This window comes from Rhinopithecus roxellana, chromosome 5, assembly GCF_007565055.1.
Source record: "Rhinopithecus roxellana isolate Shanxi Qingling chromosome 5, ASM756505v1, whole genome shotgun sequence".
Lineage (NCBI taxonomy): Eukaryota > Metazoa > Chordata > Mammalia > Primates > Cercopithecidae > Rhinopithecus > Rhinopithecus roxellana.
This window is the reverse complement of record NC_044553.1, coordinates 77,318,025-77,344,077: the sequence shown is the minus strand read 5'-3', so window position 1 is coordinate 77,344,077 and position 26,053 is coordinate 77,318,025. Positions and strand designations below refer to the sequence as shown.

Below are 26,053 nucleotides of genomic sequence, written 5' to 3'. Positions count from 1 at the left end.
AGTCTAGTCTTAATATTTCTCAGTAAGGGATTTTTCTGACTGCATTCTGAGATCTAGCCTCCTGGCTGGGGCAGCAGGAGGTGGGATGGAGAAAGGGCGGGGAGTCAGAGCCGCGTTTGTTCTCTTAGTCCTTCCACAAGCACCAAGGTGTGACCTGCTCCAAATCTTGGTATCTCTGTGCTTCAGTTTCCTCCTCTGTAAATAGAAGGGTCTTAATTAAGGTCCCTCCCAGTCCTATAAAAGGGAGTTATAGATACGTAGTTTCAAAGCTTCTTTCACTATCATGATTTGTGATCAGCTTGGAAGGAGGTAGTACTAATGGGTAAACATCAAGCTGTAAGCTTGCGTCCCCAGTTCTAACCTACCACTACCACCTATCACTGAGAAAATCATTTCAAGGCTATCAGTTTCCTGATCTGTAAATGGAAAGCTTGTTTTACAGATTTGTTGTAAAAATTATGCACAATAATAGAAATCAGGCCAGGTGCAGTGGCTCCCACCTGTAATCCCAGCACTTTCGTAGGCTGAGGTGGGCAGATCACCTGAGGTTGGGAGTTCGAGCCTGATCAACATGGAGAAACCCTATGTCTACCAAAAATGCAAAATTAGCCACCCGTGGTGGCTCATGCCTATAATCCCATCTACTCGGAAGGCTGAAGCAGGAGAATTGCTTGAACCAAGGAGGCATAGGTTGGGGTGAGCCGAGATCACACCACTGCACTCCAGCCTGGGCAAAAAAAGTAAACTCCATCTCAAAAAAAAAAAAAAAAAAAAAACCACCAATAATAATAATAGAAATCAAAGTGTATAGATTATAATATACCACAGACAGATGGGACGCAGTGGCTCATGCCTGTAATCCCAGCACTTTGGGAGGCCGAGGCAGGTGGATCACCTGAGGTCAGGAGTTCGAGATCAGCCCGGTCAACATGGTGAAACCCTGTCTCTACTAAAAATACAAAAATTAGCTGGGCATGGTGGTGGGTGACTGTAATCCCAGCTACTTGGGAGGCTGAGGCAGGAGAATAGCTTGAACCTGGGAGGTGGAGATTGTAGTGAGCTGAGATCATGCCATTGCACTCCAGCCTGGGTGACAAGAACAAAACTCTGTGAAAAAAAGAAAGAAGGAGGGAAGGAAGGAAGGAAGGAAGGAAGGAAGGAAGGAAGGAAGGAAGGAAGGAAGGAAGGAAGGAAGGAGGAAGAAAGAGGGAGGGAAGGAAGGAAGAGAAAGAAAGGGAGGGAGGGAAGGAAGGAAGAAAGAGAAAGAAAGAGGGAAGGAAGGAAGGAAGGAAAGAAGGAAAGGAGACCATATTCATACTAGTAGCTGCTTATGACTAACAGAAGGACGAGGATTAGAAGGGATTCCAACTTTATAATACATTCTTTCTTTTATATAATAATAATAATAATAATAATAATAATAATAATAAAGACAGCCAGGCACAGTATCTTATGCCTGTAAACCTAGTGCTTTGGGAGGCTGAGGTGGGAGGATCATTTGAGCCCAGGAATTCAAGACCAGCCTGGGCCACAGAGCAAGACTCCATCTCTACAAAAACTTTAAAACAATTAGCCAGGTATGGTAGCCTGTGCCTCTAGTCCCAGCTACTAGGGAGGCTAAGGCAAGAAAATCATGTGAGCCCAGGAGGTCGAGGCTGCAGTGAGCTTTGACAGTGCCACTGCACCTGCACTCCAGCCTGGGTGACAGAGTGAGACCTTGTCTCTCTTTAAAAAAAAGTGAAGCAAATATAAAAAAATATTAACAACAGTCAGTGTTGATTCTGTGGTAGGAACATATTTGTTTGCAATATCATGCTCTGTACTTTTCTGTATCTTAAAAGCCTTCCTGGCCAGGCGCGGTGGCTCATGCCTGTAATCCCAGCACTTTGGCAGTCCGAGGTGGGCAGATCATGAGGTCAGGAGTTCGAGACCAGCCTGGCCAACGTGGTGAAACCCCCGTCTCTACTAAAGATACAAAAAATTAGCCGGGGGTGATGGTGCGTGTCTGTAATCCCAGCTACTTGGGAGACTGAGGCAGGAGAATTGCTTGAATCTGGGAGGCAGAGGTTGCAGTGAGCCTACATTTTGCCATTGCACTTCAGCCTGGGTGACAGGGTGAGACTCCATCTGAAAAAAGAAAAAAAAAAAATCCCCCTTCCCATACAAATATGCCTAGTTAATAAAAGCAATCCTAAAAGATTACATACAGTATGTATGTAATTTTTTACTTTTTTTTTTTAGAGTTTATTAAGCAGGGGAGTGGAGGGGAGATGTGGCACAAATAGAAGTATGTAACATTCAAACAACAAAATCTGGGATTTTTGAAAATATCTTTCAGTTACGGTTACACAAAGGGTCACTTCCTCCCCCAACGACACAGGGACCTCTCAAAGAAGAGGAGGGAGTAAGTCCCATGGTAGGGCCAGTGGTTGCTCCTGGATTTTGGAATGATTTCTGCAGAGGTTTCAAGACCCCCTGGGCTCAGGGTGGAGACTTCATAGTGGTGGCAGCCAGACCCAGCAAGATGGCTGCGACGGTGAAGCCCTGGGCGGCGATCCGGGCGAGCATCTTGAGCTGTGAGCACTGGCTGTTGCCCTGGTGGAAGCAGTAGAGGCCTTTGGTGAGGGCGGCCGCCGTGCCCAGGCAACCTATGGGTACCACCGTGTTCTCGCGCGTCTTGCGAAGGAACTTTTCCTTGAAACCCTCTGGATTGCTGTAAACAGTGGGCTAAACCCCTCAATGACGGGAGGCTTCGATGATTCAAAGGGGGCCTCCAGAGTCACAGAGCCTGGAGTCGCCATGCCCGGGCCATAGCTGCAGGAGAAAATCCTTTTTTTTTTTTTTTTTTTTGAGACGGAGTCTCGCTCTGCAGCCCAGGCTGGAGTGCAGTGGTGCAACCTTAGCTTACTGAAACCTCTGCCTCCCTGGTCCCAGTTCAAGCAATTCTCCTGCGTCAGCCTCCTGAGTAGCTGGGATTACAGGAACGTGCCACCATGCCAGGCTAATTTTTGTATTTGTATTTTTAGTAGAGACGGGGTTTCACCATGTTGGCCAGGCTGGTCTCAAACTCCTGACCTCATGATCCGCCCACCTCGGCCTGCCAAAGTGCTGGGATGACAGGCGTGAGCCACAGCGCCCAGCCTACATGTTTTATATAATGTTATTTGATATAACAACTTGGAAAGGACAAAATGATAGAAATGGAGAATAGATTAGTGGCTGCAAGGGTTAGGAATGGGAAACGGTGGGAAGGAGGTGTATGTTTATTAAAGGGTAACGAGAGGGAGGCTTGTGGTGATGGAACTCTTTGTATCTTGACTATAGTGACAGATACACAAAACCTACACGTGTGACAAAACTGCACAGAACTAAATACACACAAATGAAGTACAAGTGGGGAAGTCTAAATCAGATTGGTTGACTGTATCAATGTTAACATTCTGGCTGTAATATTACACAATAGTTTTGGAAGATGTTACCATGGCGTAACTGTAGAAAGGGTACGTTTCTACATGATCTATTATTTCTTACGACTGCAGGTGAATCTACAATTATCTCATAAGAAAAAGGGCGTGGTGGCTCACACCTGTAATCCCAGCACTTTAGGAGGCCAAGGCAAGCAGATCACTTGAGGCCAGGAATTTGAGACCAGCCTGGCCAACATGGTGAAAGCCCATCTCTACTAAAAATTAGCCAGTTGTGGTGGCACACTACTCAGGAGTTACTCAGGAGGCTGAGGCAGAAGAATCGCTTGAACCCTGGAGGCAGAGGTTGCAGTGAGCCGAGATCACACCACTGCACTCCAGCCTGGGTGATGGAGTGAGACTCTGTCTCAACAACAACAAGAAGACTGCAAGGGAATAATGTTCTGTTTGGGAAAGAGATTGGATGTAAATAGGGGGTCTGGTAGCTGGGCGTGGTAGCTCACACCTATAATCCCAACACCTTGGAAAACTGAGGCAAGAGGGTCACTTGAACCGAGGAGTTCGAGACCAGCCTGGGCAATATAGCGAGATTCTGTATCTATAAAAAGTGAAAAAAATTAGCTGGGCACGGTAATGCATGCCTGTGGTCTCAACTACTCAAGAGGCTGAGGCAAGAGGATCAATTGAGCATCCAGAAGTTGAGGCTGCAGCGAGCCATAATCATGCCACTGCACTCCAGCCTGGGCAACAGGGCAAGATTGTGTCGCTAAAAATCTTAAAAATAAAATAAAAGAATAAATAGAATATATAAAAGTAAATGAAAATTAAAAATAGGGGTCTGGAGCTGGTAGGGAAGAAACAGAGCTGTATGGGAGAAAACACTACTTTCCCTTGTTGATATGTGGTCTGTGTCCCCTTTTTCTCCTCTTATTTTCATTTGCATTCTTGCTCTGATTGACTTCCTTCTCAAGTGCCTCTTCTCTCTGACTTTCCCTGTCTCATTATTTTCCTCAACTCATTATTTTCCCTCTTTGCTTTGCTAAAAGACTCTATCCCTGCATCTTATTCAGAGCACACTGACCACACTGGACAGGAGTTACAAGAGGGAAGAGGTACTCACAGAATCCTGGATTTCTGAAACACTTAAGCTACAAAGGTAGGTGAATATCAGAGTCCAATAGTCACATATTACACAGAGGAAAACTGAGGTGCTGAGAAGGGAAGTAACTTGTGTCACTCAGAGAGGGAATTTTTGGTAAAGTTAAAATATGAACCTGGGACCCACTAGGACAGCTTCCCTAATTTTTTTTTTAAGACAGGTTCTCACTAGTCACCCAGGCTGGAGTTGGGTGGCATGATCAAAACTCACTGTGGTCTTGACATCCCAGGCTCAAGTGATCCTCCTGCCTTAGCCTCCCGCATAGCTAGGACTGCAGGAGTGTGCCACCATGCCTGGCTAATTTTTTTTTGTACTTTAATTTTGTAGAGATGGGGTCTGGATATGTTGCCCATCTGGTCTCAAACTCCTGGACTCAAGTGGTCCTCCTACCTTGTGCTCCCAAAGTGCTGGGATTAGAGGCCTGAGCCACTGCGCCTAGCCCTAGTTTCCGTAATGTTCAACAGATGGAGCTCACTAGTTGGAGAGAAAGAGGTTCCTGGGGGCAATCAATTAAAACACAGAGAAATTAGAGCAACATGGTAAGAGAAATAACTAACCAGGTGCAGTGGTTTGCGCCTGTAATCCTAACACTTTGGGAGGTCAAGGCAGGAGGATCACTTGAACCTCGGAGTTTGAGACCAGCCTGGACAATATGGCAAAACTCCATCTCTACAAAAAATAAAAAATTAGCTGAGCATGGTGGTGCATGCCTGTAGTCCCAGCTACTCAGGAGGCTGAGGTAGGAGGATCTCTTGAGCCTAGGAATTCGAGGCTGCAATGAGCCATGATTGTGCCACTGCATTTCAGCCTGGGTGACAGAGCAAGAGACTCTGTCTCAAAAGCAGAAAGAAAAGAACGAAAAAGAAAAAGAAAAGAAAGAAAGGAAGAGACAAAAAGAAAAAGAAAAGAGAAAGGAGGAAAGAAAGAGGGCAGCCAGGTGCAGTGGCTCATGCCTGTAATCCCAGCACTTTGGGAGGCTGAGGCAGGAGAGTCATTTGAACCAAGGAGGCAGAGGTTGCAGTGAGCTGAGATTATGCCATTGCACTTCAGCCTGGGCAACAAGAGCAAAACTCCATCTCAAAAAAAAAAAAAAAAAAACGAACAAACAAAAAGAGAGAGAGAGGGAGAAAGAAGAAAGAAAGAGGGAGGGAGGAAGAGGAAAGAAGGAAGGGAGGGAAAGATATAGTTATTAAGTAATTATGAGCCAGAGTTATAAACTAGCCAGATGGTTTTGTGATAGAATTTGGGTAGAATGAAAATCTCAAGAGGTTAAATTCCTAAGAGGCAACTCTTCTCTCTTACTAACTATGGATTATTTTAAATGCATCAGATACCCCTCCTCAAGATGTAATGTTATACCATAAATGCTATGGGGAGAAACTGCCCAAATGAACAGACCAGCGCTCACACTGAGAGTAGGAATAGGGAGTAGACTATTTTGAGCCTACCTTTTTAAAAAACACTTGCATTTTGGGAAAATATCAAAAAACATGTCCAACAGGGTTATCCTGTTGGTACCAAAGACCTTCAGAAATTTCAGAGCATAGGATGTTGGTAAGAAGCACCAAAGCAGAAAGTACCTCTTCCTGCATGCGAGAAACCATCATTTATGTGGGAGTGATGTTGCCTAACACAAGGAAGGCTCTCTGTTAAGCAAGTGAAGGGTGGAAGGAGCTGTTGCCAGAGCCCACCAGAAGCATCCGGGTAACCAGCTGCTGGCCCACACCTTTCCTACTTACATGAAACAGTGGAAAGTGCCAACAGAGTTCTCCCGGCGAATGTCTTCATATTCCTCATAGATTCCCTGCTTTTGCCTGGGCAAAATAGCCCATCAACCAAAGTTTAGGTTTTCTGCTCTTCTTCCCATTCTTACGCAGCCGGGGGAGTCTACAGCCTAATTCAGGTTTGACCTCAGTAGCTAGAGGAAACGTGGTTAAACAAAATAAAGAAGTTAGAAATGGTTAAAGAAGTTAGAAGCTGATTTACCTTTAAAAATAACAAGCTTAAGTTCTTGTCTACAGTAAGCTTTGTGGATTGAAAATTATTCTGACTTCTCATCTCAACAGATATCCTACACATATCACACATCAGCATACATATATGCCTCTTAGAAAAATTCTGCTATTAAAACTCAAAGGAAAAATGAGATCATGAATAAACTGAACATTAAAAAAAATTTATCGTTCATAACTTTTCATTCAATCTAATATCTGTGTATGTATAATCATTTATTTTTTCATGTACTAATTCATCTATGTATTTACCAATCAATAAATATAATCTGATGTGCACTATGACAAATGAGGTCAAAAAAAAGGAGATACCCTGATGCACACAAGATATAAAGATGCAGGGCTGGGCACGGTGGCTCATGCCTGTAATTCCAGCAGGAAGGGTAGGCTGAGGCGGGCAGATCACCTGAGCTCAGGAGTTCAAGACCAGCCAGGCAAACATGGTGAAAACCCATCTCTACTAAAAGTATGAAAACTTAGCTGGGTGTGGTGGCGAGTGCCTGTAATTCCAGCTACTCAGGAGGGTGAGCCTGAGGCACGAGAATCACTTGAACTCAGATGGTGGAGGCTACAGTGAGATTGTGCACTCCAGTCCTGGATGACAGAGTGAAACTCTGTCTCAAAAAAAAAAAAAAAGTGCTATATTGAGGACTGAGACCTGAGATAGTGAGAGACAGCGATGTACAACTTGAGTCACACTGTGGACTGACAGGATGGGAATAGCTAAGGGACTGTCTGAGGTGGGGGTGCCTGTCTGGTTCACTTGTTACTGCCTTGTTTATGTGACTTTGATAGTACTTAGCTTCTGCTGTTGATGCTCAGGGGGAGATACACCTAAACCACACAGACAGCATTATTCTGAAAAGGAGAAGTTGCCAGGGAGTGCGGACCAGTAGTCTCAGTGGCCCTGTACTCTCCAAGCAGAAGTGTAGACTTCTTAGCTCTTCTTCCCTGTGACTGGCCTTCAGGTATAATTTCCAGTATATGGTTGCTTATAAATTCTATAGCTCAGGAGAATAAATAAGAGGCTCCTTTTCCAGAAAATCCAGTATTGGTCTTCTTCCTTTGGAGGCTTAGAGTCAGAACTCTCGTGTAGGCATGGTAGGATCCATGGAGGTGGCCACAGCTTGCTTTCTTCAGTGAGTATTAGATCCCACAAGACTGACCGCACAGCTAAACATAATTAGGTTTTATGATATTTGTTCCTTTCCTAAAAACCCGCAGTGACTCCTTATTATCCAGAGGGAGCATATAAGCTAAATAAACGTGAACTTTTTTCTCCAAGCAAACCATTCTCCCCAGTGAATAGAAAATCTTGTTTTCCTGTGTTACATTGAACCAAAATGGTATTTTTTTTTCTTTTTGAGACAGAGTCCTGCTCTGTCACCCAGGCTGGAGTGCAGTGGCACAATCTCGTCTCACTGCAACCTCTACCTCCCGGGTTCAAGTGATTCTCCTGCCTCAGTCTCCTGAGTAGCTGGGATTACAGGCACCTGCCACCACGCCTGGCCAATTTGTGTATTTTTAGTAGAGATGAGGTTTTGCCATGTTGGCCAGGCTGGTCTTGAACTCTGGACCTCAAGGGATGCATCCGTCTGCCTCGGCCTCCTAAAGTGCTGGGATTACAGGCATGAGCCACTGTGCTTGGCCTCCTTTAAAATTATTATTATTATTATTATTATTATTATTATTGAGACAGAGTTTCACTCTGTTGCCCAGGCAGGAGTGTAGTGGCGCCACCTTGATTATAGACGTAAGTCACTGGGCATTGGGATTATAGATGCGAGTCACTGAGCCCAGCTTTTTTTCCAGTTTTAAAGTATTATTTTTAATTATCCAAAATAAATGTGTAGTAAATACTCTTTTTATAAATCTTTGTTTTCTTGATTGCTTCCTTAGCATATAATTTCAGAAATAGAACTGATCAAAGGGTGTGCACATTTTTAAGGATTTATAATGCCAGATGCCTTCCAAAAGATGTTAACAACTTATTGAACTGACAGTATATAAGGCTGCTATAAAGTAATTTATTTATTTGAAAAACAAATCTTTGTTGTGTAGAAATATATATTTTAAAAATCCCCCAGAAAAGATGCTCTTCTCTCATTTCCCCATCCTCTTCCCCTTCTTCCACACCTCTGATATAAAGGACATTATTATATCTTATTAAAACTTCATCCACACTGGGCATGGTGGCTCACGTCTATAATCCTGGGATTTTGGGAGGCCAAGGCAGGCAGATCACTTGAGGTCAGGAGTTTGAGACCAGCCTGGCCAACATGGTGAAATCCTGTCTCTACTAAAGATACAACAATTAGCCAGAAGTGGTGGCTGGCGCTTGTAATCCCAGCTACTCCGGAGGCCAAGGTACGAGAATCGCTTGAACCCGGAGGTTGCAGTGAGCCGAGATCGCACCACTGCACTCCAGCCTGGGTGAAAGAGCGAGATTCTGTCTCAAAATGAGATAAAATAAAACAAAATGAAAACTTCATCCAGACGTCTAGACAACACTTTATGTATTCTTCTGTATTTGCAAGTCACATGTTCATATAGCCATCTACAGATACCAGTTAGCCTTTGTAATCCATTCCCCACTTAAGTTTCACCCTTTACTGGCTTTTCAGTTAATCCCTTGAGGAAAGGTTTGGAATTGAGAGGTAAATCCTTTATAAGGAGAATGCTGCAATCTATTCGCTATTCGCCAATGACCAAACTACTCCCCGGCCCTCCTGTCTCCTGCCTCAGCCTCCCGAGTAGCTGGGATTACAGGAGCCAACCACCACGCCCGGCTAATTTTTTGTATTTTTAGTACAGACGGGGTTACACCGTGTTGGCCAGGCTAGTCTCGAACTCCTGACCTCAGGTGATCTGCCCACCTCAGCCTCACAAAGTCCTGGGATTACAGGCGTGAGCCACTGAGCCTAGCTATTTTATTTTTTTTATTTTATTTTTTTATTTTATTTATTTTATTTTATTTATTTTATTTTAATTTATTTTATTTTATTTTATTTTATTTTTTAGACGGAGTCTCCTTCTATCGCCAGGCTGGAGAGCAGTAGTGCGATCTCGGCTCACTGCTACCTCCGCCTCCTGGGTTCAAGTGATTCTCCTGACTCAGCCTCCTCCCGAGTAGCTGCGATTACAGGCGCCCACCACCATGCCCGACTAATTTTTTGTATTTTTAGTACAGACGGGGTTTCACCATGCTGGCCAAACTGGAAAAAAATTATTTTAAATAAATGAAAGGCAGAGTATTTATCTGAAAAAAGTGGGAGACTAACAGTCTCATGGGATTGTTATAAAGATTAAGAGAGTGTTACTGAAATACTTAGAAGAGCTGTCATTTTATTGCTGTCTTTTCCCCTTGTATTTGGATAGATTACCGTACTTGTTTCTTCTATGTAACCGTAATTATTAGTCAGTGGGGTTCTCCTTCTCTTAGAGGCCTGGAGAAACTTGTCTTAAATGCTTTCCCAATTCACGAATTGGGAGAGGCAGATTTTATGTCTAAATTACAAGGGCGAGACTTAAAAGTATGAATTGCGAGTAAAGTCAGTGCTCAGGTGCAGGGATCCTCTGTTTTGTTCATCACACAGCTCCCGGCACTTTAATAAATGAGGCTCAAAGAAACGACGGGCTTAGGTCATGCAGTAATCAAACCCAGAACTCATGTTTGATTTCAAAGCCCACACGTTTTCCTGGTTTAGAAACACTAAACATTTAATTCACCGCACCTGGGGCCAGACAGGTAATGGAAAACGCCTGAAGTATGTTAGGAAGGGAAGACTGTGGTAAAAAGGCGAAGAAATGTTTATCTACAGTCGCAGCCGCCATTCAGATCGATTTCACCTGCCTTGCAGAAAGGCAGGCCGACTGTCCTCTCTCTATCCCATGGCCGATTTCTTGCGAAATCTCCTAACTTTTAAATATTTCCAATCAAAAGACTGCTGCTCAAATGGAGCCCACCGGGAGCGTGTTTGCAAATTCTGGAGTAAACAAGAGTGGGAAGCTGATAAGGTGAGTACCTCAATTCGATAGTGACAGCCAAGAAACGGGGAGTTTTGTACAGAAGGCAGGAATGAGATTCTCCGCCCGAGGGTCCCGGAAGGAGGACTGAATTAAATGCAGATTAGAGTCAGGGCAGGGCAAGGTGGCGAGAGAAACAGGCTGACATTCCAGGTGGCTGGCCTATCCAGCCAGCGCGGCCGGAGGTACAGACCATGTACAGACCACGACGAGAGGGGTTAGGGGCTTCTCGGGATAAAGGCAGCAAGCCGCTGCGCATTCCCTCCCCTACTCTTTCAGAGGTAAGCCTTCTGTGGGGCAGACCCTAACTCTCCCCCGATTCCTTAGGTCACTGGGCTGTTTACTTCCTCCCCCGGCTCCTCAGCGTCCCCCACAATCCTACAACTTCCGCTTGCCTCGTTGTCTGGGAAACCGCTGACTTCCGGTCGCGCAGTGGTGGGCTGAGCCAAGATGGCTGCGGAGAGGGTTGCGACGGTGAGCGCCGAGATTCTCTTTAGCAGCCCGTCCAGGGCAAGGCAGGCTGGCGGGTGGCCTCTGTCCCATGCAGCGGTTCCTGGAGAGAGGCGGAGCTGGGTGCCGAGCGGCTCAGGTGGGCGGGGCGACACGGTCTTCTTTCTACTGTCCCGGGAACTGGTCGCCTGGGGCAAGTCTGGATACTTAGCAGCACAGGTCCTGTTCCAGGACTGTGGTCCCTCTTGGGGTGCCCTGAACGGAGAAGGGAGACTTCTCACCTGTAATGGCTCTTACCCTAGTCCCATCTTTTTTTTCTCTCGGGGGTTTGGAAGGTAATAACTAGCACTTGTGTAGACAGTTTCTGTTAATCCCGTGAATTGGGAATTTAACAGGAAGGACAGCCTGGAAGCTTGCAGCGTCACTGCCTTCTGCCGGTGGAGCAGGGCTATGTGTTTTCTGTGATTAAGTTTAGGAAAGTACGGTTTTGGAATTCAGCTGAAGGCTGAGTTGGGCGTTAACTCCACAGAACTGCTAATACAGAGGAACCCGATGAATTCAGGATGACCTAGTCGCTGTTTTTTTGAGGCATACATCCATAATTGGGTCTAATTTCGGTGAAGTGCCAAGTATGAAGACTTGTTTACCTTGCTTTAGTGTTGGGTTTGAAAGCCTGTTCTGTCCGTTTGTTAGAATGATTTTAGGTATTCGGAATTTATTGTCTTTCGAAAAACGCCTTGGAAAACAGTACAATAGCAGCCTTTGCTTTACAACTTAGTTTTGGCTAAGCAGCAAGGTTAGTGTTATTGCTAGAGAGCCTTTTGTTTGTTTTCTACTTTCATTTGTAGAGTTGTCATATTATTCTAGTCTAATTAGAAAACTCTGAAGACAAACTTTTTTTTTTTTTGAGACGGAGTGTCGCTGTTGTCTTCCCAGGCTGGCGTGCAATGGCACTCTCGGCTCACTGCAACCTCCGCCTCCCGATTAGCTGAGAATACAGACGCCTGCCGCCACGCCCGGCCGAAACATTTTTATTAAGCTAAGAAATTTAAAATAACTGGGCCGGACGGATTACATCACGCCTGTAATCCCCGGTACCCAGAAGGCTGAGGCAGGAGGATCACTTGAACCCCGGAGGCGGAGGTTGCAGTGAGCCGAGACCATGCCACTGCACTCTAGCCTGGGCCACAGAGACAGACTCCGTCCTCCCGCCCCCCCCCCAAAAAAAGATTTTAAAATAATTAAATAGACCAGGGTGGTGGCTCACGCCTCCAATTCCAGCACCTTGGGAGGCTGAGGTGGGTGGATCGCCTGAGGTCAGGAGTTGGAGACCCACCTGGGCAACGTAGTGAAACCCTGTCTCTACTAAAAAAAATACAAAAAACTGTAATCCCAGCACTTTGGGAGGCCGAGGCGGGCGGATCACGAGGTCAGGAGATCGAGACCATCCTGGCTAACACGGTGAAACCCCGTCTCTACTAAAAAAATACAAAAAACTAGCCGGGCGAGGTGGCGGGCGCCTGTAGTCCCAGCTACTCGGGAGGCTGAGGCAGGAGAATGGCGTAAACCCGGGAGGCGGAGTTTGCAGTGAGCTGAGATCTGGCCACTGCACTCCAGCCTGGGCGACAGAGTGAGACTCCTTCTCAAAAAAAAAAAAAAAAAAAAAAAAAAAATACAAAAAATTAGCTGGAAATGGTGACGTGCGCCCGTAATCCCAGCTGCTAGGAGGCTGAGGCAGGAGAATCGCTTGAACCCAGGAGGCAGAGGTTGCAGTGAGCCGAGATCGTGCCATTTCACTGCAGCCTGGGCAACAAGAGCGAAACTCCGTCTCAAAAAAAATAAAATAAAATAAAAAATAAATAAATAGCACGGTTAATGTTACTGGGTTTTAAATATTAAAACCGTAGGAAAGAAAATACTTCTACACAATCTTAAAGTGTAAAAGATAACGGGTAGCATAACATTGCTACAAATATAGCTTATCCTTTAGTGCTCATCACAGGTGTTTGTGTAACAGAATATGAACTTGAGTCTGTGACGGCAGAATTGTCCTGTAAATTTGAATGTTTAATACTGTTTTAAAGAGAATAGTTTTTGTTTTGATGTGACTTTAGCAATTAAGCCTGAAGTTAACTATTTTCATTGTTGTCAGATTTATTGCTAGTGTTATGTTTATAGTAATTTTCATCTTTTCAAGTTAGCGATGCATGGAAATTTGAATTTCTGCCCTTTTTTGAAAAGTGGTCTTTTATTTATTTATCTTTATTTTTATTTATTTATTCTTTTTGGAGACGGAGTCTCAATCTGTCGCCCTGGCTGGAGTGCAGTCGTGGGATCTCGGCTCAGTGGAACCTCTGCCTCCCGGGTTCAAGCTATTTTTCTGCCTCAGCCTCCCGAGTAGCTGGGATTACAGGCCCTCACCACCACGCCCGGCTAATTTTTGTATTTTTGCAGAGACGGGGTTTCACCATGTTGGCCAGGCTAGTCTGGAACTCCTGACCTCGTGATCTGCCCGCCTCGGCCTCCCAAAGTGTTGGGATTACAGGCGTGAGCCGTTGCCCCTGGCCTTATCTTTTAATACAATTAAAAGAACCCAGTAATCCTACTCCTAGACCTGTGTCCCATAGAAAAAAAAATTAAACATGAGCATGTAGTACTAGGGCATTCACTGTAGTACTGTCTGTAGTGTCAAAACGCTGGAAGCAAATGAAATGCCCATTAATAGGGTAATTGATGACTTCAGATATTTCCATGCTGTGGAATATTATGCAGTCATTAAAAAGAATGTTACAACTAATTGCTTTTCCTCTCAGAAGCCCCTCTCTCTTATTAGAGAAAGCTGTTCTCCTTTCTTCTGCCTATTAAACCTCGGCTCCTAAACTCAGAAAAAAAAAAAAAAAAAGAATGTTACGACTATTGACTTGGAGGGACTTCCATGGTGTACATTTAAATAAAAGGTAGTTTTGAAGTGGGATATATTATGTGATCTTAATTTCATAACACAAAGGAAAACATACATAGATCTGTAGATAAGGATATATGGATATGGAGTAGAGAAAAGGAAAAGACTCAAAACTCACAGAGAATTTTTGAAGAAATGTATAGGTAAAAATCTAAGATGGCTACAGTCAAGGACTTGAGGCCAGAAGACATCCCATTAAAACTGAGTAAAACTAGCCCAGTGTGGGACACAGAAATTCTAATATGCTACCAAAATTACTTATGGATTGCTACCAGTTCCTAGAAGGGAAAACTGAGGACTGATATTTGTATTTTCAGTATATATAATAGTTTAGAATTCTTACAAAATGAACAGACAGGCTGTACTTGGTGGCTTATGCCTGTAATGCCAGCACTTGGGGAAACTGAGGTGGGAGGATAGCTTGAGTCCAGAGGTTCGAGACCAGCCTGGGCAACATGTTGGAGCCCCATTTCTACAAAAAACACAAAAATTATCCAGACATGGTGACATGTACCTGTAGTCCCAGCTGCTTGGGAGGATCATCTGAGCCTGGAGCAAGCTGAGGCTCCAGTGAGCCATGATCATGCCTCTGTACTCCAGCAGGGACAGAATGAGACCTTGTCTGAAAAAAAAAAAATACAAAAACTAAAAATGAATGAGCAACTAGCTCTGGCTTTCATGATTTGTGCTTATAAATTTTTTTATAATGCCCTGATTCCCATTATTTGATGTATTTGGATAAATACCTGTCATCCGGTAAATTAAAGGATTAAACTAATAAGAGCAGAAAACAGAAATTAGCACACTAGTTGATCTAGCTCAGATATAGTGCCTGTGTATCAGGTGCTCCATGAATATTTGTTGGATGAATAAATGATCATAAAACTATATAAAAATGAAGAAATAACAGAAAAAAATAATTTGTTCTATATACATCCTATGAATGAGATTGAGTGGGTTAATAGAACCCTTTCCATCTCAGAATGTTCTGGAAAGTCTTGAGTAAAAGACTTATCAAAAAATAATTCTACTTTGTGCCGAAAGAAGGATTGCTGACTTTTGAAGGTGCTTTTTGAGTCTTTAACATTCTTTACTAATATATTCCCCAAAGTTAAAAAATTCTAGTTAGATTTTAAAAAATAGTTCTTTAACATTTAAAAACAGTTTTGTTGAGGTATAATACACACACCATGAAATTTACCCAATTTAAGTACATCGTTTGATCAGTTTTAGTAAATTTATATAGTTGCACAGCTGCCATCAGAGGCTACTTTTAGAACGTGTCCGTCATTCCAGAAGGGTTCCTTGTGTCGGTGGAATTGCTGGGTTGTATTGTTTAAGTATTTGTTTAAAACAACAGAAACAAATCTGCCTGACTTCTGCAGACTATATACCAGTTAACATTTCCATGAACAATGCATGAGGGTTATGATTTTTCCACATCCCTGTCAACACTTGGTCAGTTTGTTTTTATTTAGCCATTCTAGTGGATGGGTAGTGATGGTATATGGTGGTTTTAATTTGTATTTCCTTCATGAATAATGATATTGAAGAATTTGTATATGTTTATTTTCCACACATATCTCTTTGGTGAAATGTCTCTATAAATTTTTGTGCATTTTAAAATCAAGATCATTAACCAAAACAACAAATAAGTATTCTCTTTTATTTTGAGGATTAATTTTTGTTGTTGTGAAATATATACCTAATATACCTCTGAAAGAGTGGTTAAAATGTTGTATGTATGCTTTAAAGGATAATATAATGGAAACTTGTGTTCCTACTGCGCAGATTAGGAAATGGGTCATTAGTAACTTTGAAACCTCCTAAATGCCTCTCTCCTGCGTTTTCCTTCCTCCACATCAGATGTAGTGTTTCTTCAATTTTATATTAATATTTTGTATTTTTTATAGTTTTACCATATATATTTTTATATATATCCTTAAACAATATATTAGTTTTTAAAATTTGTTATTAAGCTTCAGTTTATTCATTTTTTCAACACTGTGTAGTATCCTATTACAGTAAAGTATGTCAGTTAACTTATCCATTCCTCTAGATGGAGATTAGGATTATTCCTGGTTTTTAGTTATTAAAAACAATGCTGCTGCTGGGTACGGTGGCTCACACCTGTAATCCCAGCATTTTGGGAGGCCGAGGCAGTGGATCACGAGGTCAAGAGATGGAGACCATCCTGGCCAACTTGGTGAAACCCCATCTCTACTAAAGATATAAAAATTAGCTGGATGTGGTGGTGCGCGTCTGTGGTCCCTGCTACTCGGGAGGCTGAGGCAGGAGAATCGCTTGAACCCAGGAGGCAGAGGTTGCCGCTGCACTTCAGCTTGGCAGAGCGAGACTTTGTCTCGGAAACAAACAAACAAACAAAAAAAGCTGTTAAAAATAGGGCCAGGACTAAGGAAAGGTAAGTGAGGTGCTTAGGGTTCACATTTTATGGAGTAAGTACCCCCTCAAGGTTTGTACCCTGGGTACCTCACATACCTCACTTTCGTCCTAGCCCTGAGCATTATTATGTAGGTCTTCTGATGTAATATCTAAGAGTCTAAGGTATACCTAGAAACAGATTGCTAGGTAATAGAGTATTACTTGCAGGAAACTGTATGGTGATTGTAACAATTTATGCTTCTACCATCAGTCATTATGGTGGATATGAAATTATGTCTTAATGTGATAATTTACATTGCCCTGTTTTTTTTTTTTTTTTTTTTTTTTTTTTGAGATAGAGTCTTGCTCTATTACCTAGGCTGGAGTGCAGTGGCGTGATCTTGGCTCACTGCAACCTCCACCTCCTGGGCACAAGTTATCCTTCCATCTCAGCCTCCCGAGTAGCTGGGACCACAGGTACAGGCCACGCTTGGCTAATTTTTGTATATTTTGTAGAGACGGAGTTTTGCCATGTTGCCCAGGCTGGTCTTAAACTCCTGAACTCAACAGCCTGCCTTGGCATACCGAAGTGCTGGGATTACAGGCGTGAGCCCCCACACCTGGCTGTTGGTTTTGAGCCTGTTCCTCAGGCTGGAGTGCAGTGGTTCGATCATGGCTTGCTGCAACTTGGCCTCCTGGGCTTAAGAGATCCTCCCACCTCAGCCTCCTGAGTAGCTAGGACTACGGGCACATGCCACTGTGCCTGACTAATTTCTAAAGTTTTTTTAATAGAGGCAGGGTCTCGCTATTTTGCCCAGGCTGGTCTCAAATTTCCAGGCTCATGTGATCCTCCTGCCTCAGCCTCCCAAAGTGCTGGAATTATAGGTGTGAGCCACCACACCTGGCTGATCTATCTGTCTTAAACTAGAGAATTTCATTTTTTTCTACCTCCTTTCTTGCTTTTTTTTTTAAAAAAAAAACTGAATTTCCATCTGTTCCCCCTCCCTTTCTGCTCCTCTTACTTCATTCCTTGGAAGTTATACTTCGCCTTCCTTTAATGAGTACCAAAGAAATTAAAAAATACGTGTTTACTGTAAGTCCAAGCTTAAATGTTGCTAATACAGGGACCATCAAATGCTTTACTACCATCTATTGCCATCTGCAAATGTATGCCATTGTTGTTTAGTTTTGTAATTCCTAATGTATTTTAATTAAACACCACAAATTATGCTTTGTTTTGGTTTTATTCAGTCAGTAGATGCTTAGAATACTTGCTTATCTTACCAATTCCTTTGCTCATTCAACTCCTTCATTCTAGGATTATTTTTCTTTTTCCTAATATATTTTCATTAAAAGTTTATTTGGTGAGAATCTAAAAACTCTCAAATTCTGAAAGTTTTAAAAATTTGCCTTTGTTGAAAATTAGTTTTGATGGATGTGAGAATCTAGATCAGGTGTTGGCAAACTTTTTTTTTGTAAAGAGCCAGATAGTAAATATTGTGGGCTTTGTGGGCCATGTAGTCTCTGTGATAACTACTCAACAATGGTGTTGTAGGACAAAAGCAACCATAGACATTCTATAAACATGAGTGTGGGTATGTTCCAACAAAATTTTGTTTGTAGACACTGAAATTTGACTCAGAATTTTCATGTGTTAAAATATTTTTTGAATTTTTTCAACCATTTAAAAATGTAAAAATCATTCTTAGCTTGTGGACCAAATAAAAAACAGGATGGATTTGACCTGTGGGCCATACTTAGCTGACGTCTGGTCTAAATTAACATTCATTTTACTTAGTACCTGACACTGGAGTAATTATTCTGATGATGTCTTATTGTGATATTGTCTTCCATTTTTAATTGTTGAAGAGCCAACTGTCAGTGTGTCTTTTTTGTTTTTCTTTTCCTCTTTTTTTTTTGTGAAATACAGTTTTGCTCTTATCACCCAGGCTGGAGTGCAGTGGCGTGATCTTGGCCCACTACAGCCTCTGCCTCCTGGGTTCAAGTGATTTTCCTGCCTTGGCCTCCCAAGTAGCTGGGATTACAGGTGCCCACCACCATACCCAGATAATTTTTGTATTTTTCGTAGAGATGGGGTTTCACCATATTGGCCAGGCTGGTGTTGAACTCCTGACCTCAGGTGATCCACCTGCCTTGGCCTCCCAAAGTGCTGCGGTTACAGGTGCGAGGCACGGCATCTGGCCTTTCTGTATTATTTTTTTTAAGACGGAATCTCGCTCTTTCCCCAGACTTGGGGGCAATGGCACGATCTTGGCTCACTGTAACCTCTGCCTCCCAAGTTCAAGCCATTTTCCTGCCTCAGCCTCCCAAGTAGCTGGGACTATAGGCATGTGCCACCACGCCTGGCTAATTTTTGTATTTTTAGTAGAGATGGGGTTTCACCATGTTGGCCAGGCTGGTCTTGAACTCCTGACCTCAAGTGATCCTCTCCCCTTGGCCTCCCAAATAACTGTCCTTTCTTTGTTGGTAATCTGGTGATATATTTTATTGTTTGGCTGTTTTTAAGAGCTGCTTCTTGTCTCTGGTGCTGTTCATTATGATGTATCTAAGAATGTATTTATTTTCATTTAACCTGGTCAGGATTTGTTGAGTATCCAGAAACTAAGGATTGGTGTTTCTCAATACATCTGGAAAAATTTCAGCCATTATTTTTGCTTATATTGTGGTATGTCATAGGAAGATGATAAAAGAAAAATTAATTTGATGGTTTTCTACGAGGTTATAGTGTAAAATAACTATCTCCGTTTTAGAATTGAGTGCTAGACAGTGTCTGTGTAGATGACCTCATAAGCTTCCTTTTATCAAACAGTGATCACTTTTTTCGTTTGGTTGCTGAGAAGTATGGCATCAAGTATAATACTAATATGAGGTGTTTAAGAACTTAGTATATTTCTTACGCACATTTTACTATATACTATAATTATACATTAAAAATGCACATTGTAAATATAAATATGCATTATACATTGTTAATTGTTTGGATACCAAAAGTATGACTTGACATTTGTTTTTTAAACCATATTCAAATTAACTCTTTGTATCAGAATATGGATTTAACAGATTAAATTGCATAATTGGTGAGCTGCTGATTATTCTGGTTATTTGGATGCTTCTTTAAGTTAGCAACTTTATATTGTGATCCTTCAATATAGACTACTTATTTCATTTCAGAGAACTCAATTTCCTGCATCTACTGAGTCTCAAAAACCACATCAGAAAAAAGGTCTGTATGCAATTTCATTGTATGTGTATATTTGCACAGGTTTCTCTCTCTCTCTCTTTTTTTTCTTGGAGACAGAGTCTCACTGTCGCCCAGGCTGGAGTGCAGTGGCACAGTCTCGACTCACTACAACCTTTGCCTCTGGGGCTCAAGCAGTTCTCCTGCCTCAGCCTCTCGAGTACCTGGGATTACAGGCACACGCCACCACAGCTGGCTAACTTTTGTGTTTTAGGAGAGATGAGGTTTCACCGTGTTTGCCAGGCTGGTCTTGAACTCCTGACCTCAGGTGATCCACCCACCTCGGCTCCCAAAGTGTTGGGATTACAGGCGTGAGCCACCGTGCCCGGCCAGGTTTCTCTCTCTTGTTGATTCTCTTTTCTATTCCATATGATTTCAAAATGAGTGTTGGGAAAAGAAGTAATAGTCTAAATGTTCTGTCACATCTAGCTTTTATTTAATAGAGTTATTAGATATTAGGAGGTTGGTTTGACTTGGAAATTATTTAAATGGGGTTTGATTATTAAGTAAGTGTGTACTAATTTTCTGCTTCTGGAAAAACCACTCTGTGAAGTTCCAGATACCTTTTTGCTTTGTTGGTTTCTAGTTTAATTTTATTGTGGATAGAGAACATTCTTTATATGGTTTGTTTTATGGCCCACAGCGTGGCCTTTGTTGGTGAATGTTCCACGTGCACTTGGAAAGAATATGTATTCTGCTGTTGTTGGAGGTAGCATTCTGTAAATGTCAATTAGGTCAAGTTGGTTGATAGTGTTCTGTATATGCTTACAGATATTCATATTCTTACTGATGTAGTTACTGATTGGAAGGGTGATAGAAGAGTGTTGAAGTGTGCAAATGTACTTGTGGATTTGTTTCTACTTTCAGTTCTATTAATTTTTGATTTGTGTATTTTGAAGATCTGTTGTTGGATGCATATACATTTAGGATTGTCTGATTTCTTGGTAAATTGACGCGTTTGTCATTATGTAATATTCCCCTTCAATTTCTGATAATATTCTTTGTTTGAAGTCTACTTTGATAATATTTTAGTTTTAGTTATTTATTTAGCTATTTTAGTTTTGTTTTGGCCAGTCTTTGAATGGTATCAACGTATAATTTTCGTAGAGTAAAATTCCCTTTTTTTAGTACAAATTCTGAGTTTGACAAATGAAACTAGCCATGTAATCAGTACTGGCACCATAATCAAGTTATACAAATTTAATTACTCCCCCAAAATTCACCTTTACTTTGTAGTAGACCACTTCTTCCATTCCCAATTGCTGGGAGCCATTGATCTGTTTCTTTCTTCCTAGTTTTGCCTTTCTCAGAATGCCCAATAAATGGACTCACACATTATTATTTTGAGAGAGAGGGTCTTGCTCTGTCACCCGAGCTAGAGTACAGTGGTGTGATTATAGCTCACTGCAGCCTCAAACTCCTGGGTTCAAGCAGTCTTCCCTAGTACCTGGGTCTAGAGGTGCATGCCACCATGCCTAGCTAATTTTTAAAATTTTTTCTAGAAACACGGGGGTCTGGCTGTGTTGCCCAGGCTGGTTTTGAACTCCTGGCTTCAAGTGATAGTACATCTTCCGCCTCCTGAGGTACTGAAATTATAGGCATGAGCTATTGCACCTGGGTTATGTAAATTTTTCAGTGGCTTTTTAAAACTCATACAATGTTTGTTTGTTTGTTTGTTTGTTTTTGAGACGGAGACTTGCTGTGTCGCCCAGGCTGGAGTGCAGTGGTGCGATCTCAGCTCACTGCAACCTCTACCTCCTGGGTTCATGCGATTCTACTGTCTCAGCCTCCCAAGTAGCTGGGATTACAAGTATGCACCACCATGTCTGGCTCATTTTTAAATTTTTAGTATTGATGGGGTTTCACCGTGTTGGCCAGGCTGGTCTTGAACTCCTGACCTCAAGTGATCCACCTGCTTTGGCCCCGCAAAGTACTGGGATTACAGGCATAAGCCACTGCATCCAGCACAATATAGGGGGGAAGTATTACAAAAACAGGAGAAATGTCATCCTTAAGGATTAATGGACTTTAATTAACAAATTAAAAATCAAAGTAGTACTTTGAATAAAAAGCTGTCACATTTTACTGTGAAATCCTTAGACTTTTTGAAAACCTCTAGTTCAGGTTTTTTCAGCTTTGGCATGAATGATATTTTGAGCAAGACCAATCTTTGTTGGGAGAGTTGTCCTGTATATTGTAGGACGGTTAACAACATCCCTGGCTTCTACCTAGTAGATGACAGTAGCAGTTAATTGTAACAACCAAGTGTCTCCAGATGTTGCCAGTTATTCCTTCTGGGGCAAAATTGTTTCCACTTGAGAACCACTGCTCTGGTTGAGTAGTATAATACTTGGAAATAGAAGGCAGGAAGTTGGTAAGTGTGTAAAGAATTCACACAGCAGTTGGGTTAGCAAGCTGAGAGACTTTATTTGAACAAGTAGCAACTGGAGGCATTTTGACTGAGAATGGATGTTGTCCCTCCCTCTCACCCTTTCTTCCTCAGCTTGAGAGGTCCATATCCTAGTTTGACTCTTTAGTTTTGAGGGTGATGACTGCCAACTGTGGAAGGGGTAAACAGATTTCTATGTGGTATTTTTGGCCAAATGTATCAGGACTTTTTCAAGAACAGGCAATGAAATTGTTGATCAGCACGAGGTCAGGAGATCGAGACCATCCTGGCTAACACGGTGAAACCCCGTCTCTACTAAAAATACAAAAACCAGCCGGGCGAAGTGGCGGGCGCCTGTAATCCCAGCTACTCGGGAGGCTGAGGCAGAGAATGGCGTAAACCCGGAGGCGAACTTGCGTGAGCTGAGATCCGCCACTGCACCCACCCGGCGACAGAGTGAGACCTGCCAAAAAAAAAAAAAAAAAAAGAAATTGTTGATCAGAACTACTTGATGGTTCTGAGAAAATAATATCCTACATGAGGCTACTGAAGTCCTCTTCATTTTGCCCCATGATGTGACCTTAGGTGACTTTCTTCTGGCTTTCAGTTGAAGATCTTAGCCATCACTGAGGTGAGTGAACTGATTTACTGCTTAAGTCTATTTCCTTCCTTAAAGGAATCTTCATTGAAAACTTTACCCATTTTGGGGTGGCCATAGCTGAGGATGAGTTTTGTCAACAACCTGAGACAATATACTCACTATGTGAGAAGCTTGATCTCAGCTTGATACTGGTTTTAGAGTAATTTTTAATAGAATAATTTATGATGGTAAAATATACATAAAATTTACCATTTTTAAGTGTGTAAGTCAGTGACATTAAGTACATTTACAAAGTTGTGTAACCATCACCACTGTCCATTTCTAGAAGTGTTTCATCATGCCAAAGAGAAGCTCTGTACCCATTAAGCAATAAATCCCCACATCCTCTTGCCTCCCCAGATCCTGGTAATCTCCATTCTATTTTCTGTGTCTATGAATTTGACTATTCTAGGTTTTTCATATAAGGTGAATCATAAAATATTTGCCCTTTTCTGTCTGGCTTATTTGACTGAGCATTTTCAAAGTTCATTCATGTTGTAGCATGTATCAGAATTTCATTCCTTTTTAAGGCTGAATAATATTATAGTGTATGTATATATCACATTTTGTTTATCTGTCTGTTGATGGGCATTTGGGTTGTTTTCCTTAGAGTCTTTATATGTCAGTAATTCTTAAAGAATTTAAAGGTTGTAGAAAGTAGGAACTTTGTAGATGTTCTAGAAATATGTCATTTCCTGCACTGTATATAATAATGTATTCTACAGACTAATTACTGTGTATATATTTGGTTCTCATAAGTGATTTTGTAGATGCTATACATGCTCTTGACTTCATTAATCTTTTCCTTTTGCTAACTTTGGTCCTTGTGTATACAGAATTGTAGAGTTACAAGGTAATTTAGTTGTTATCTAATTCACCCTGAAGTCTACATGAAACCACTCTTACAGAGTCTTGGATAAGTAGTTACCGAATCTCACTATTTCTACTGTGATAGTAAATGACTTTCATTGATTAGCTTTTTGAAAGAATAGTTTATCTTACTTGTCTTGGTATCCTCACCTCTGAGTCTATTTGTCTATTGTAATCTGGCTTTTGCTCTACCACTCCACTGATTAAATTGATGAGCTAAGCATTGTTTTTTTTTTTTTTTTTTCTCACTGCAACCTCTGCCTCCCGGGTTCAAGTGATTCTCTTGCCTCAGCTTCCCGAGTAGCTGGTATTACAGGCGCTCACCACCACACCTGGCTTATTTTTTGTATTTTTAGTAGAGACGGGATCTCACTATGTTGGTCAGACTGGTCTCGAACTCCTGACCTCATGATCCACCCACCTCGGCCTCCCAAAGTGCTGGGATTACAGGTGTGAACCACCGCGCCTAGCCCAATTCTGTTTAATTTTTGAGGAACAATGTTAACTTCTAATTTAAATGGAAGGTAGTATATATCTAATTTTTCTCTATTATTTTTAATTTCAATGCTAGTAAATCTTTAAATCTGAAGTACACACTTGGATTTTGACAGATATGTATACTCATGTACGTATTTATATTCCTGTAATCATCAGATCAAATTAAACATTTTTATCACCTAGAAAGTTTCCTCATGCCTTTTTCCAGTAAGTCTTCTGCTTCACTTCCCCAGATGCAACCATCTGATTTCTGCCCCTATAAATTGATTTTGAACTTTCCTATAAGTTGTGCTTAAACTTAACACAAAGAGAGCCATACAGTATCTACTATTTAGCTTTTGGCAACTTTTATACAATATGTTGTTTTGTAGATTCATCCATGTTGTTATATGTATCAGTAGTTCTTTTATTTGAAAATGCTGTCTAATATTCAGTTGCATGCATATACCACTGTTTGTCCATTCTCCTGTTAATGAACATTTGCAGCGTTTCTAGTTTTTGAGTACTGTGAAAGTTCCTATGATTATTTCCTTATTTATTTATTTATGGAGTCTTGCTTTGTTGCCCAGGCTGGAGTGCAGTGGTGCAATCTTAGCTCACTGCAACCTCCGTCTCCAGGGTTCAATCGATTCTTCAGCTTCAACCTCCTGAGTAGCTGCGACTACAGGCGTGTGCCGCTATGCCTGGCTAATTTTTGTATTTTTCGTAGAGACGGGGTTTCACCATATTGGCCAGGCTGGTCTCGAATTCCTGACCTCATGATCCGCCCGCCTTGGCCTCCCAAAGTGCTGGGATTACAGGCATGAGCCACCACGCCGGCCTGAACATGTATTTACTGGTCTTTTTTTGTATGTGCATGTGGCATGTGTTTTCACTTGAATAAGTGCCTAGGGAGTGGAATTGCTGGGTCATATGTGAACTGTTCGTTTTAACTTAATAAATTGCCAAAGTATTTTTCTAAGTGGTTGTACAATTTTATCCTACCACCAGCAACGTGTGAGGATTCTATTTGCCTACTTTCTTGCCAACATTTGTTACTATCAGGCTTTTTCATATTAGACTTACTGGTGGTTTGTATTGTGTTTTATTGTGATTTTAATTTGCATTACCCTAATGACTAGTGTTTGAACACCTTTTCATATACCTATTGGTCATATCTTTTGTGTTGTGCCTGCTCAAGTTTTTTGCCTATTTTAATTTTTTTTCCTTATTGATTTGTGAGACTTCTTTATATATTCTGAATGTAAGTCCTTTGTCTGGTATATTTGTGGTCAATATTTCCCCCCAGCCTACCTTCATTTTGTTAAGGTCTCTTTCGATGATCAGAAGTTTTAATTTTGATGAAGGCCGATTTACTATTATTTTTCTTTTGTGATGAATGCCTTCTGTGTCTTGTCTGGGAAATCTTGATCCTTACCCCAGGCTGAGTGTGTCCCCTCCCTTTTCTGCATTAATATCGCAGAAACTAATTTTTTGGTTTTAGAAAATGTCTAATTTGGCTCAATCAGTAATTTTGGATACCTTTCTATAGAAATACATATGCAGAAAAGTACATACATAAATCATAATTGTACTGTGCAGTGAATTTTTACAAAGTAAACATACCCATGTAATCACCATCTAGATTAAGGTATAGAATATTATCAGTGCCCTCCAGGCTGCCTCCTTATTCCCTACCAGTCATTAACCACCCCTCCCAAAGGTAGTAACTTGTATTTAACTTCTATCTTCTAGATCAGTTTTGCCTGCTTTTGAATTTAATGTAAATGGAATCATGCAGGATGTACTTTTTAATATCTGGCTTCTTTGTTCAGAATTACGTTTGTGAGATTCATCATGTTTGTGCAGTGAGTGGTGTTGGTTCTCCGAATACCATTATGGGGCTCACCACATATCATTATACTTGATGAACATTTGAGATGTTTTTATTTTGATGTATTATGAATAATGCCACCATGGAGAGCATGTGTACACATACATA

General features: G+C 41.7%; 2 protein-coding genes and 1 pseudogene across 8 annotated transcripts in view; 1 reads left to right on the top strand and 2 right to left on the bottom strand.

Moving 5' to 3' along the window:
• Positions 1–26,053, top strand: part of BBS4 (Bardet-Biedl syndrome 4) — a 393,503-nt gene that overhangs the window by 324,813 nt on the left and 42,637 nt on the right. For 2 of the 7 annotated variants that reach the window (XM_030930216.1, XM_030930212.1), the window contains exons 1-2: positions 11,073–11,211; positions 19,609–19,660. The exons of 1 other annotated variant lie outside the window; for it this stretch is intronic. In XM_030930216.1, the coding sequence (XP_030786076.1) occupies positions 11,164–11,211; positions 19,609–19,660 (100 nt within the window). In that variant the 5' untranslated portion in view covers positions 11,073–11,163. Of the gene's footprint in view, positions 1–11,023; positions 11,212–19,608; positions 19,661–26,053 lie in introns of those variants that run through there. 4 more of the 7 variants (XM_030930217.1, XM_030930213.1, XM_030930214.1 and 1 more) reach the window with 4 other exon arrangements.
• Positions 2,176–2,801, bottom strand: HIGD2B (HIG1 hypoxia inducible domain family member 2B). The gene is given in 2 exon segments (XM_030930221.1): positions 2,176–2,729; positions 2,732–2,801. Coding segments are annotated over 2 exon segments (318 nt in total). The 3' UTR covers positions 2,176–2,481.
• On the bottom strand, positions 7,375–10,881 carry LOC115897436 (annotated as a pseudogene).